The 13768-nt window shown below is 40.5% G+C and overlaps 1 protein-coding gene across 5 annotated transcripts in view; it reads left to right on the forward strand.

Moving 5' to 3' along the window:
- Positions 1 to 2367: 2367 nt before the first annotated feature.
- The window catches only part of NT5C3A (5'-nucleotidase, cytosolic IIIA), a 41877-nt gene continuing 30476 nt past the window's right edge, over positions 2368 to 13768 (forward strand). Inside the window, exon 1 of one of the 5 annotated variants that reach the window (XM_032642376.1) lies at positions 2368 to 2633. In XM_032642376.1, the coding sequence (XP_032498267.1) occupies positions 2496 to 2633 (138 nt within the window). In that variant the 5' untranslated portion in view covers positions 2368 to 2495. The remainder of the gene's footprint in view (positions 2634 to 13768) is intronic. The other 4 variants (XM_032642383.1, XM_032642378.1, XM_032642382.1 and 1 more) reach the window with 4 other exon arrangements.

The following is a 13768-nucleotide window of genomic DNA, read 5'->3' on the forward strand; positions in this document are numbered from 1 at the left end:
TGGCCGCTGAGCCTGCGCGTCTGGAGCCTGCGCCTCTGGAGCCTGTGCTCCGCAGCGGGAGAGGCCGCAACAGTGAGAGGCCCAGTACCGCAAAAAAAACACAAAAAACATAAAACTGAAGATCTATTTCTGTTGACAAAATAACATTGGCAAACTTTAATTCCTTCTTGTTTCTCCTGTTCTATCAATTCTCTTTAGCCACCCCTCCCTCCATTTGTGAGCTCCTTAAAGTCTCTTAAAGCCCCCCAATCACAACTTAGTTCCTTGCTACTGAAAGTGTAGTGCCCAGACGAGGAGCATCAGCAACACCCAAGAGCTTGTTAGAAATGTGGAATCTTGGCCTCACCCCAAACAACAGCCCGAGGTGGTTCACATTCACCCCAACATTTGAGAAGCACTGGTTGAAGTGACACTTGATTGCCTTACGTGGATGTTTCTTTATAGCAGGACTTCCCTCTTCTTTTTCCTAGGACCTCTGCCAAGTTCCAGGGCATGAAAAAGACCATTACTTTCTAATCAAAGAGTTTTAATAGCTAAGAGGTGTCCAAAATCATTTGGTTTTTTCCTTTTGCAGGATAAGAAAGCAAAGCCTAGAGATATGACATTACTCCTCTAAGCACAGCTAATGGCAGAAGCTAGCTTCTGCCTGCTTTCTTCCTGCTCTTTAGTTTCTTGTATGCTGTCACCATCCCACAACTTAATATCCAAAGAAATGAGAGAGCAGGTGTCAGTGGTGTATTTTTAGTTTTGCTTTCCGTTGTTTTAATTTTTAACAGGAGTGTTAGTGTGAGGAGATTTTAAACCCACATCCAACAAGTGGCTCTTCCTCACAAGAACACTACTTAACTACTTCAAACCAAGGCCAAGCCAATTATCCTATCAGAGCAAAGTGTAAGGTCATGCATAGCAAAATTCATAAATTTACATCAAATTCCTGCATATTTTTCCCATGGTTCCTGCTGTCCCAAGTGGCATCATGTATCACTGTAGACAATAATTTACTGAAAAACAAAGATTTACATACTTAAAAAGTTAAAATAACAAGAGAGAAACCAAACATATGGACTGATAGTAGCCACCATGTGTTTCCCAGTTCTGCAAAAGGCATTCATGCACCCAGTGGTTAATTCCAGACTTGTTTTCTTACCAGATGCCTGCTCAGGTGAGCTCTATCCCACCTTTCTACGAACTCTCCACAAATTTCCCTTTAAGCAGAACACCTGCCAGGGTCCCTGGGCTGGAATGACTAGAGCAAGAGCAGAGGATGCAGAGAAAACAACCCTTACTGCTCCCTCTTATTCTCCTGCTCCAACTTCTTCCATGTCCCGGGCAAAGAGAGCACCTCACCAAGTAGCATCACAGAGCTGGCGTGATTCCCCCCCACAAGTAGTTCCACTGCATCCCCTTCCTGTCATCCCCAGAGAAAAGCAGAGGAAACTGCATGCGTCCCTTGAAAGAGACCAGGAAGGTGAGAACAAGTCCTGCTACTCACAAAGAGAAAATGATGGAAGAGGTGATGACTGACTGAGATGTAGGAGAAAAAGGACGAACACCTACTTGTTCCAGCCTAACTTCAAGCCACCTTTGCTGTGTTGTCATAGCAAGTTTTTATGTGTGTGGCATAAAACGCATAACGTAAAATTTACCAACATAACAATTTTTAAAGGTACAATACAGTAGTATATAGGCACATAGTTTTGCAGCAGATAGGGTTCCAATTCACATCCTCACCAACACTTTTGTTTTTTTGACAATGGTTGTCCTAACTTGTGTGAGGTGATATGTCACTGTGGGTTTGATTCGCATTTTCCTGATTTGTGATATCGAGTATCTTTTCGTAAGCTTCTTGGCCAATTGTCTATTTGAGGCTTTTGCCTATTTTTTAATAGGGTTGTTTTTTGTTATTGACATAATTTTTTAACATAATCTGGATACTAACCCCTTATCAGATAAACGGTTTGCAAATATTTTCTCACATTCTGTAGGTCACCTTTTTACTCCCTTGTTTTCTTAGCTGCACCCTGCAATCTGTCACAGCACTTTACAGCCAAGCTATTGCGCAAGTCAGATAGCTGAGCCCGGATGCCTTCTGGGGGTTGTAGTCCTGAGCGTCAGAGGCGGGTGGAAGGCAGAGGATATTTTCTGAGTGATGGTTAGAATCAGATTTCTACTGGGCGGGGCTGGAATGAACCACTGCCTGGTCCTCATTAGCAGAGAGAGAGAGAATTAATTCCAAGTCCCGTTTTCTGTCCTCAGTCTCTCGGACCCAGGTTCTGAGAAGATCCGCTTCCCCACCTTCGCCGCCCACGCAGGCTAGTCCCTCCTCCTCCCTCCGGCTTCCCGCCACTGGGCGCTCGTGGGTGGGGCTTTCCTGGGGGCGGGGCTCATGCAAGCAGGGCGGGGCGTCGGGGCTTCTTCACTGGCTGGCGTTTCCGAGGCCCGCAGCCACCTAGCGACCTCTTTTCTTGGAACGCGAGGCGCGGGAGGTCCCGTCCATGGACCGATCCGCGGTGGCGAGGGTGGGCGCGGTAGCGAGCGCCAGCGTGTGCGCCGTCGTGGCGGGGGCGGTGTTGGCCCAGTACATTTTCACCTTGAAGAGAAAGACGGGCCGGAAGACCAAGATCATCGAGATGGTGAGTATGGGGGCTCGTCGCTACGGAGCGCTTAGGGGGCCGCGGGTGGTCCGTCCGGCCTCGCCTTCACATGCCGACCGCTGCTGGAATGAGAGGGGCCCACAGGGGAGCCGTTCGCCCCGCGTGCGGCCACCCCGCGGCCAGGTGACCTGGTTTGGACCCTCGACGGCGGCGCTCGGCTTCCCATGGGCTTTGTTATGTCTCCATTTGAAACAAAAAGGCAGCAAAATAGGTGCTTCGGAAACAAGCTGCCTCCCGCTGCAAAAACCCGTTTTTTCGAGAAATAAACGGACGTTTCTGGGCAGATTTCTCCTTCCCTCATCCCGCGTCAAATCGTTGCAACAATCCCATTCTGATGAGGGGTTTTTTTTTTTTTGTATCGTGGCTAGGATGAGTTCGATTATGACAAGGTGTAACTTCTCAGTGGTTAATTAAAGGAATGCCAGTTAACCCAACTGGAGTTCAAAGTAGTATATTTTGTATTTGAATGTTATTCCTTCTTGTCTCAAACTGCCGGGGTGTACCTTCGTGTTCATTTTTTCCCCGCAAGCCTCTTACATAACGTTTTAGAAATTTATTTCCAATTTTATTGTAAGACAGTGTTTGAAGAATTCCTCTTGAGGTACATTATAAGCAATATTTTCTCCAAAGTTGGGGATGTTTTTAGGTTTTTGTTTTTTAATTAGAGCCCACTCGCCAAGACAGTTTTCTCAGTGAGTTGCATTCTAATATACTTCCTGGAGTGAAGAATCCCGTGTATACTCCGGATGAGGTACTACACGCGTGAACTTCTGGGTAAACTGCAAAGTCAGTTGACAGTTTACCGCTGTACTAAATAATATCATTTTAGGTTCATGTTAGAATACTTAGACCAATCATATGTTCTAATTGATCAAAGGAACTTTTTGTCCCGTTGTTTGCTATTGGCCCTAGGTTGAATACAGAAATATTTTTCCAAAATTAAAAGTAAAAAGAAAAAAATGTTAATTCCCACATATCTCATATGCCAATAGTTTTGTTTATTGGTAGGGTTAAATTAGTCTTAGATTATTATTACATAGTCTTTCTCCATCTCTGTACTCATAGCAGCAAATGTTTTTATCTCAAAAATTTCATTTTGTTTATGTTGCTGTCCTGCATAGAAAACTTTGGTGGCTTCCTTTTGTTCCAAACCAAAAATGTATAATACAAATGTGGGGAAAAAACCCACATTGCCATACCTTCTTGTATGTACTTAGACTGTGGATTAGTCTATCACTTCTCCTCTAAACCAGGTAGAGGTAAAAATCAATGCTTTCACAAAATCCACAATGAAGCCATTATAAGAACAGTTTGCCATCTTTGTGAAAATAATTAAGGCCCATTGTTTGTAGTATAGAAATCAGTCAATCTTTATATATACATAATGTTATATTAATTCAGGCATGGGGACAAGTAGTCTTGTGGCTACAGCATAATATACAGATGTGTTTTTGTTTTTTAATTAGTTAGTTAATTTATTTTTGGCTGCGTTGGGTCTTCGTTGCTGCGCGCGGGCTTTCTCTAGTTGCGGTGAGCAGGGGCTACTCTTGGTTGTGGTGCCCAGGCTTCTCATTGTGGTGGCTTCTCTTGTTGCGGAGCATGGGCTCTAGGGAGGGTGGGCTTCAGTAGTTGTGGCACGTGGGCTCAGTAGTTGTGGCTCGCAAGCTCTAGGGCGCAGGCTCAGTAGTTGTGGCGCACGGGCTTAGTTGCTCTGCAGCATGTGGGATCTTCCTGGACCAGGGATCGAGACCCTGTCCCCTGCATTGGTAGGCGGATTCTTAAATTTATTTATTTTATATTTATTTTTGGCTGTGTTGGGTCTTCGTTTCTGTGCGAGGGCTTTCTCCAGTTGCAGAGAGCAGGGGCCACTCTTCATCGCGGTGCGCGGGCCTCTCACTGTCGCGGCCTCTCCCATTGCGGAGCACAGGCTCCAGACGTGCAGGCTCAGTAGTTGTGGCTCATGGGCCTAGCCACTCCACGGCACGTGGGATCTTCCCGGACTGGGGCACGAACCCTGGTCCCCTGCATTGGCAGGCGGATTCTTAACCACTGCGCCACCAGGGAAGCCCGGTAGGGGGATTCTTAACTACTGCGACACCAGGAAGCCACAGATGTGTATTTGGAAGGAAGAGATGGGGAATGTGGGCAAAGAGGCCAAATTGTAAAGGAATCTTGTAAAGCCATTCTAAAGGCTTTGCCTATAGGGGGCCATGAAAGGTTTTTAAACAGGATAGTTGCATGTTCAAAACTATATTTTATACAGATCACTTAGACAAGATAGGGTGAAAGCGGAGAGCCTGGAAAGAAGGAAATAATTTAGGAGGTTGTTGGCAGTATTCATTGTGAAAGATGATTAGGGTCTAGACTAGGAGACGAGCGATCAGAGGATAAACATTTCAGAGGTAAAATCAGCAGGATTTAGTGGCACTACAAACTCTGGACTCATACAAACCTAGCTTTGAATGTAGGCTTTCTCATTTATCAAGCTGTGTGATCTTGGGCAAGTTATTTAACTCCTCTGAGTCTGTTTCTTCATCTATTAATTGGAAGATGATAATACTACCTATTTCATGGGATAGTTGTGAAGATTACATGAAATAACACAGTGGACATAATTGCTATCATTTGTGAGCTTATCATTATTTATGATCATTAAATAAAGAGATTAATCACAGGGGTGGGGGGGATTACAAGCTAAATGGTGATACTGGCTACATTATTAGCCAAGATAAAAAGGGGGAAAGAAAGAGGAGGCAGGGACAATGTGGAACATGTTGTAAGTTCACTTTGTCCTGTTTAGCCAAGTAGAAATGTCCATAAATTAGTTAAAATAAGTAAAATGCTTAGAAAAGCATTTGTTGCCATATATTGGCCCATAGTAATATATAGTATATACATTACCTGTTATTATTAGCAACAGCAACTGAAAATGTAGTGCTGGAGTTGCAAAGATAAACTGGGACTAGAAACTACTTTCTCAAGTGTCTAGCCTCTTGGCAGTAATAGTGGAAATGATAATAATTTCTCACCCATAACTTTGCAGCAAAATGAAAAAAGAAAACTTGAGAATACTGACATATAGTGGATGTTCAGTAAAGAAAACAGAGATCTCAGAGATGGGGTAACAGGACATGTTTCCAAAAGAAGGGGCAGAGGCAGAAGTGTCAGTCTGCACAGATCAAAAATTGACTGAAAGCCTTGTGGGTTGGACAGCCACTAGAAGAACAATGGAGTGAAGAAGACCAGAAAGTGATTGTTGAGTACAAAAATACTTGTGCCGTCAGTGTATGTTTGGTTTGGTTTTGGTTCTGAATGGTTGGCACGTGACCACGTTGGCAGGCAGGATGGCAGTGAAAAACGAGTGCTTAAAGAAGTGAGAGAGGAGGAAGGGAGTTCCCTGGTGGTCCAGTGGTTAGCGCTCGGCTGCCATGGTCTAGGTTCAGTACCTGGTTGGGGAAATAAGATCTCCCAAGCCCCACAGCTTGGCCAAAAAAAATGAGAGAGAGGGAGAGGGAAAATCAAGCTGAGTTCTAGAGGAGATAGGAAGGTAGGGGATAGAGAACACAGGTGGACAGATGCCTTTTTAAAGGAATAAGGAACATCCCTCTCTCTAAGAGTGAATAGTAGCCCCTCGCTATCCATGGGGGATTGGTTCCAGGACCTGCTTGGATACCAAAGTCCAAGGATGCTCAAGACCCTTTTATAAAATGCTGTAGTATTTACTTATAACCTATACACAACCTCCTATATACTTTAAATCATCTCTAGGTTATCTCTAATACCTAATACAATGTAAATGGTATGTAAAGAGTTGTAAATACAATGTAAGTGCTATGTAAATTGTTGCCAGTAAGCAGCAAATTCAAGTTTTACGTTTTGGAACTTTCTGGAATTTTTTCCCCCACATATTTTCAGTCCTTTGTTGGTTGAATCGCTGATGTGGAACTGACAGATATGGATGGCCGACTGTACTACTCACTGATTTATAGCATCCACTTATTTCTGCATATTTTAATTTACATTATGTCATATTTTCAGCCCTGCACTGTCTCTACTTACTTTGTTCTTTACTTCTGTCCAGTTGACTTAATTTCTCCTACTAAATGGCACCTCCTTCCAATTTTTATATATCAACTGTTTTCTTTTTTGTTTCTTTTGTATTACCAGAATATATTCTGGTTTTACTTTTTACCAGCAGATTACTTATTTTTCTCCAATAGAAAACTAATTACAAAAAAAGATGAGCTGGTTTAATCTTATTCAGTTCTTCTCATATCCTTTATTAAAGGTACAAACTTAGTTATAAGATAAATAAGTACTAGGGTTATAATGTACAACGTAATGACTATAGCTAATACTGCTGTAGGATATATAGGAAGGCTGCTAAGAGATTAAATCCTAAAAGTTCTCATCACAGAGACTTTTTTTTTTTTGGCTTTCTTATTGTATCTATATGAGATGATGGATGCTAAGTAAACTTACTGCAGAAATCATTTCACAATATATGTATGTAAAATCATTATGCTGTATACCTTAAATTTATACAGTGACATATGTATATGTATATATTGTATAAATACAATTTATGTATATTTATAGAGTTATATCTATAAATTTAGGGGTGGGGAATTCTCCCAAGGTGGAAGTATCTAACAAATGAAATAAAATGGAAGCACAAAACCAGAACAAATGTATAGTCTCAACACTATTCCCTAAAGAGCAACAAAGAGGGTGGAAATTACTTGGACAGCAGGAATAGGAGGGATGGAACTGTCACTGGAAGTTCCCCAACCAGTTAAAATTTGTCATTTTTAATTTAAACACATCTCAAGTACTTATGGCTTCCTTGTGAACATCAGGAGTTATTCCTTAAATAGCTGGTGCTGTTTTTGAAACTTCAGTGTGTTTCCTTCCTGGAGATAAACTTCTAACAAAAACTTCTTCCTTTCTTCTAAAGATAGTATCAAACGTTTTCTGGGTACTATTCTAAGTGGAAAGCCCACTATTGGGTCTATATTTAGATATATTTAGAAAAGGGAGTGGGGGAAACCAAGATTCAAACAGCTGCTTTAGTGGATCAACACTATCACATAGGCTTTTAAAATATTTCTGTAACTCAACTTTCATCTAATTTATATCAGTGCAGAAATTTATGACCTTTTAGCACCTGTTTTGAGTTCTTGATTTGTTCTGTGAAGCATATTCCCTGAACTCCTGTGGCATTTCCTGATGATTTCTCATAATTTAGCAATTTATATACTCATATTGTTTACTGTAATGTATATTCTTGAAGAGTCTGGATTGGTGCATAGTTCTTTGTCATCCTTTTTTATTAATTGTACTTGACTAAGAGAAACAGAGACCCCAAATCAGTGGCTTTATTAAACAGTTCAGATTTTATTTTTTTATTGTAACGAGAAGTCCAAAAAATAGGCAGTTGCTGGTGTTAATTAGAGGGTACAAGGATATGAAGAGGTCTTTGAAATGTCCTTGGCTTCTCTCATGGTCACAAGATGGCTGTTGTAGTCCTGGCCAACATCTCCATCTTCCAGGCAGCAGAAAGGAGGAGGCAGGGAGGAGAATACTTATTTAATAAGCAAAACTTTCTTCTTGCATATCACTGGAGGGAACAGTATCGTATGGTCATCCTAACTGTAAGTGAAGCTGAGGAATTTTCTTTTTTTTGATTGAGCAACTTGCCACCCTCTGAGAAAATTGAGATTCTATTAGTAAGAAGAAGAGGAGGGTGTGTATTAGGTAATTACCGGTCTACCATGCCACAGCACAGTGCCCTATCTTTTTTCATATCATTGACTATTCAGTAAATATTCAATATTTAATCAAATGAAAACACCTGTATATAATATAATATTACCAGTGGTCAGTAGGCTGGTAGAAAAACAGAGCATTCCAACTATTCCAAGTATCTGGTAATACAGCAGTAGAGAATACAAATTCTGAATAGCTTTGATCTTCTGTCCACCCCAAGAGTAAAGATTTATTCATTCACACCTGAAATATCTAGATCTTAAACAACTCCTGCACATGACCACTGCCATCATACATGCTAATGAGATTTAGAAGCTAATCTCCCAAATATGTCACAACTAGCTTAAAAGCTAAAGTCCTAACAGTACTTCTAGAATGAATGAGTATAAACGTCTTGAGAGAGAGATCAACAGAAGGCTTTGTGGAGTTCAAAGGAACAGGAGATGACATTGGGTAATGTTCGATGGATGTGGTGGTATTTGAGGGGTAGCAATCATGATTAGTCCAATTTGAATAAAATATATTGTCAAATAAGGAAAATACATTAAAATCTTAACTTTGGCAAAGAAAATATCCAAGGTTATCTTGAATCTCCAAATTTGGAAGTATGGAAATGTTTCTACCAGGCATATGACTTTGTCTTTTCAAAGCACATTTGTCATGTTTCCTGTGTGTTATCCTCATGCAGCAAGTTAACCACATTTTCAACTTCAGTGAAAAGTGTGATCTCTTATCTAGTGAGGCATTTTTATATTAGCTATAATAGTTCCTGAAAAAGTTTTAGCTTTACAACTTTTTTTTTTTTTGCTTATTCCTTTTGTTGTGAATTCATTTACATGACAGACAGAGCCACCCTTGAACCAGATACTAATATTTTTAATTTATTCAAGAATTTTGTTTTCTGGCTAAAAGCTGTCGTATCCTTAGATCCTTTTACTTTCTTCATTTAACAAGCTCCCCCCCACCCTACCCCACCCCGTGATTCTGAGGCTTGCAAAAGTTTGAGAACCATTGAAGTAAACAATTCAAATTCTTGCCTTCAGCAAAATTACAAATTTAACAAGTCACAAGACTTCCAAGTCTTGTGCTCACAAATAGTGAAAATTGGGGCTGCCAGAAATTACTGTGTGAAGAAGAGAAAGCAGAGTGATGAGGATGTAGAAAAATGGGCACTTTCATTTACTCTGGAGGTGGTATACATTGGTTAAATAAATAACAGTGCATGGTTAAATTATGGTGCATTTGTATAATAAAATATTGTGCAGCTTTGGAAACAAAAAAGTAGATCTGCATGAGTTAACATTTTAAAAAGCTCAAACGAGTTGGCCAAGAGGCATATGAAAAGCTGCTCAACACTAATTATTAGAGAAATGCAAATCAAAACTACAATGAGGTATCACCTCGCACCAGTTAGAATGGGCATCATCAGAAAATCTACAAACAACAAATGCTGGAGAGGAAGTGGAGAAAAGGGAACCCTCTTGTGCTGTTGGTAGGAATGTAAATTGATACAGCCACTATGAAGAACAGTATGGATTCCTTAAAAAACTAAAAACAGAATTACCGTATTACCCAGCAATCCCACTACTGGGCATATACCCAGAGAAAACCATAATTCAAAAAGACACATGCACCCCAATGTTCATTGCAGCACTATTTACAATAGCCAGGTCATGGAAGCAACCTAAATGCCCATCGACAGACAAATAGATAAAGAAGATGTGGTGCATATATACAGTGGAATATTACTCAGCCATAAAAAGGAACGAAATTGGGTCATTTGTAGAGACATGGATTGATCTAGAGACTGTCATACCGAGTGAAGTAAGTCAGAAAGAGAAAAACAAATATTGTATATTAATGCATATATGTGGAATCTAGAAAAATGGTACAGATGAACCAGTTTGCAGGGCAGAAATAGAGACACAGGTGTAGAGAACAAATGTATGGACACCAAGGGGGGACAGCAGTTGGGGGGTGGTAGTGGTGGTGTGATGAATTGGGCGATTGGGATTGACGTGTATATACTGATGTGTATAAAATGGATGACTAATAAGAACCTGCTGTATAAAAACTAAATAAATAAAATTAAATTAAAAAAAAAACCAAAAGCTCAAACGAGGGGGAAAATAGCAAGTTGGAGGACAGTTGTGGTTCCAAAAGAGATACATGTATATGCTTGTTATTGGAAATTCTTGAAAAACTATATTAGAAGCTGTTTATAGTTGTTGCTGGTGAGTCAAACTTGGGAGGATGAGACTGTGGAGGAAGCCTTCAACTTTTTCATCCTTTAATGTTTCATACTGTTTGAAAGAACATGAGCATGTATTTTATATATTTTTAAAAACTGGTTAGTTAAAAGCAATAACATTATAAAAAGTGTGTTTGGACCACATTGTAGAAGCATCTTTATTATCAGGTGTTTGTAATTAATTTGCTAAAGAGCCTTTGAGTTTGTTTTTCTAAAATAAATAAGATCTGGAATGCATTTTAGTATGAATAACCTGGTAGCTGAGGTACACTGGATTAGCATTACTCGGACCAGGAGGAGAGAAGTATAGGGGAGGAGAAAATAATTTTCCCTCCACCTTTCTAAATTCTCCACTGGGGACCCCATAACAAGACAAACTAACAAGAGAAAAACAAACAGAAGTTCATTAACATGTACACATGGGCGATACCAGGGGAAAATGAGTAACTTCTGGATGCCTTAGAATTATACCATCTAAAGCTAAAGACAAAAGAACTGTGTGGGAGCCTGTTAAGAGTTGCGGCAGAAGAGGAGTATGGCAAGCCTGACCTAGGGTTGATACACAAATTTAAGTGCATTCTCCATTAATATGTTTCTTGTGCTTTACTCATCTTCTCTTCCTGGTACAAAGGGAGACACACAAATGGAGATGTCCTTCATAAATGTAAATTTCCATTACAAAAAGGTAATTTCTACTCTGTTTTCAGAGCTTCTCTTGTGTCTGCTGTTTCTTTGAAATAATCATCTCGAAATAATCTTTATGCCAAAGAGGTACACCTTGGGGTGGCAAACCTGCCACTCTGGATGAGCAGGAATTAAAATAAGCCTGGAGTAAAGAGAATGACTATGCTCTCTAGACTGCTGTGGGAGCAGTTCAAAGAGGAGGACAGAAAGAGGATTGCAGAGGTGAAATCTACAGGATTGGAAAGGGAGCAGAATTTGTAACCCCAAAATATGCCTCTGTGGCATAAGGATTATTTAGGCTGATTATTTTTTTAAAAAACAGCTGACACAAGAGAAACTCTGAAAAGCAAGTTACCCTTTGATAAGAACAATTTACACTTACAAGGGAAATCTCCATTTGTAGGGGTGTCTACTTCTCTCTGTCAGAAAGAGGGCAACAACTGAATCCATATATATTATATAAGACCTCTTAAAGATCTTAACTCCACGTGACAACCGTACCCTTATTTACTGAGCTTTGCCTGAAAACCTGGCTTTCCCCTGCCCAGCATCTTTTGTCTTTAGTTAGAGATGGTATTTAAGGCGATGGCTTGGGCCATTTTGAGAGTTAACTCAGTTTTCCTGGGTATCTCTCATGTATACAGGAAGTATACTGTATATGTTATTCAACTTGTTTTTCTCAGTCTGTCTTTTATTACAGCAGAGTCTCAGCCAGGAACCTAGAAGGATAGACAGAAAATCACTTTCCCTCCCCCACAGATTTTATAATTTTGCCAAGTGTTTTGGGTTATCCTTAATTTTTCACAGCAGTTTGAATGTTCCCTGTAATTTATGTTAAATCATTTCCATATATTCCTATTTTACTTGTTTTTAAAATAATTATTAAATTAATAATAATAATGTATTAATATTAATAATTATTATTAAATTAATAAGCATACAGAGGGACTTCCCTGGTGGTGCAGTGGTTAAGAATCCGCCTGCCAATTCAGGGGACACGGGTTCGAGCCCTGGTCCGGGAAGATCCCACATGCTGTGGAGCAGCTAAGCCCGTGTGCCACAACTACTGAGCGTGCCCACCACAACTACTGAAGCCCACGTGCCTAGAGCCCGTGCTCCGCCACAAGGGAAGCCACTGCAAGGAGAAGCCCGCGCACCGCAATGAAGAACAGCCCCCCCTCGCTGCAACTAGAGAAGACCCGCGCACAGCAACAAAGACCCAACACAGCCAAAACTAAATAAATAAATATATTAAAAAAAAAATACAGAGAATCTGAAATCCTATTTTAATCTTTATTCTTCTTTTTTTTTTTTTTTTTTTTTTTTGCGGTACTCGGGCCTCTCACTGCTGTGGCCTCTCCCGTTGAGGAGCACAGGCTCCAGACGCACAGGCTCAGCGGCCATGGCTCATGGGCCCAGCCGCTCCGCGGCTTCCCAGACCGGGACACGAACCCGTGTCCCCTGCATCGGCAGGCAGACTCTCAACCACTGCGCCACCAGGGAAGCCCAATCTTTATTCTTCTTTTAATTATAGGTTGTAATTTATATCTTCATGTGATAACTAATTTGAAATCTAATGTCATGAACCTTTCCTGATAGGTTTTCACCCTTTAAAAAAAAAAACAGTCATTAGGGAAATTATACAATCCTGTTTTTCTGTCAGCAGGTGGCAGACTTCTCCCTCTGCTATGGCACGGTGCTACATTTCTAAACTATTTACCTTCCTTATTAATGCACTTTTATGTTTACCATCTATTTCTTAAACCTGAAGGGGAGCAGAATATGCCACCCCAAAATGTGCCATTTTGGCATGTGGATTATTTGGCGCTGAAGGCAGTCAAGACTCAGCAGACTCAGGAAAGGCTTTTTACCTCCTCCTTAACTGCCTAAAAATTTAGAAAGGGGTCCTGTACCAGGAAGAGAGCTATTACCAGAGATCACATTTTTCATCTGAGAGACTTATCTGCATAGCAGGACAAATGTTTGTTTACCAAACGTTTGCTCTTCCCCTCTTCCTGTGAATTGCCTTCCTCCCCTTTAAAGCCCCAGACTCCTACCTCTTTCTCCTTAGCTCAGTATGGTATGTAAGCCTCGATTGCCTGGCTGTCTTTGGGTCTCATATCTTCGTGGGAGCTCTTGTAGGTATGAAAAATTTTTTTTCTGTTAATCTATCTTTTTAAGTACGGGGGATCTCAGGCAAGAATCTAGAAGGATAGAGAGACAATTTTTTTCCTCTCCTAAAAACCATTAATCTATGAAATTTAAACCAAGTATGACAGTATTCTGCCATTATAGATGTAAATGCCATTTGTCTACTTTTTTCAACATATGTTCTTCATTTTCAAGGTGCTAATAGATTACAAAGTTGTTTAGCAGTTGATTGGAGGGTTACTTAATTTGTTTGGCAAGT

Source organism: Phocoena sinus, chromosome 9 (assembly GCF_008692025.1).
Source record: "Phocoena sinus isolate mPhoSin1 chromosome 9, mPhoSin1.pri, whole genome shotgun sequence".
NCBI classification, from domain to species: Eukaryota; Metazoa; Chordata; class Mammalia; order Artiodactyla; family Phocoenidae; genus Phocoena; species Phocoena sinus.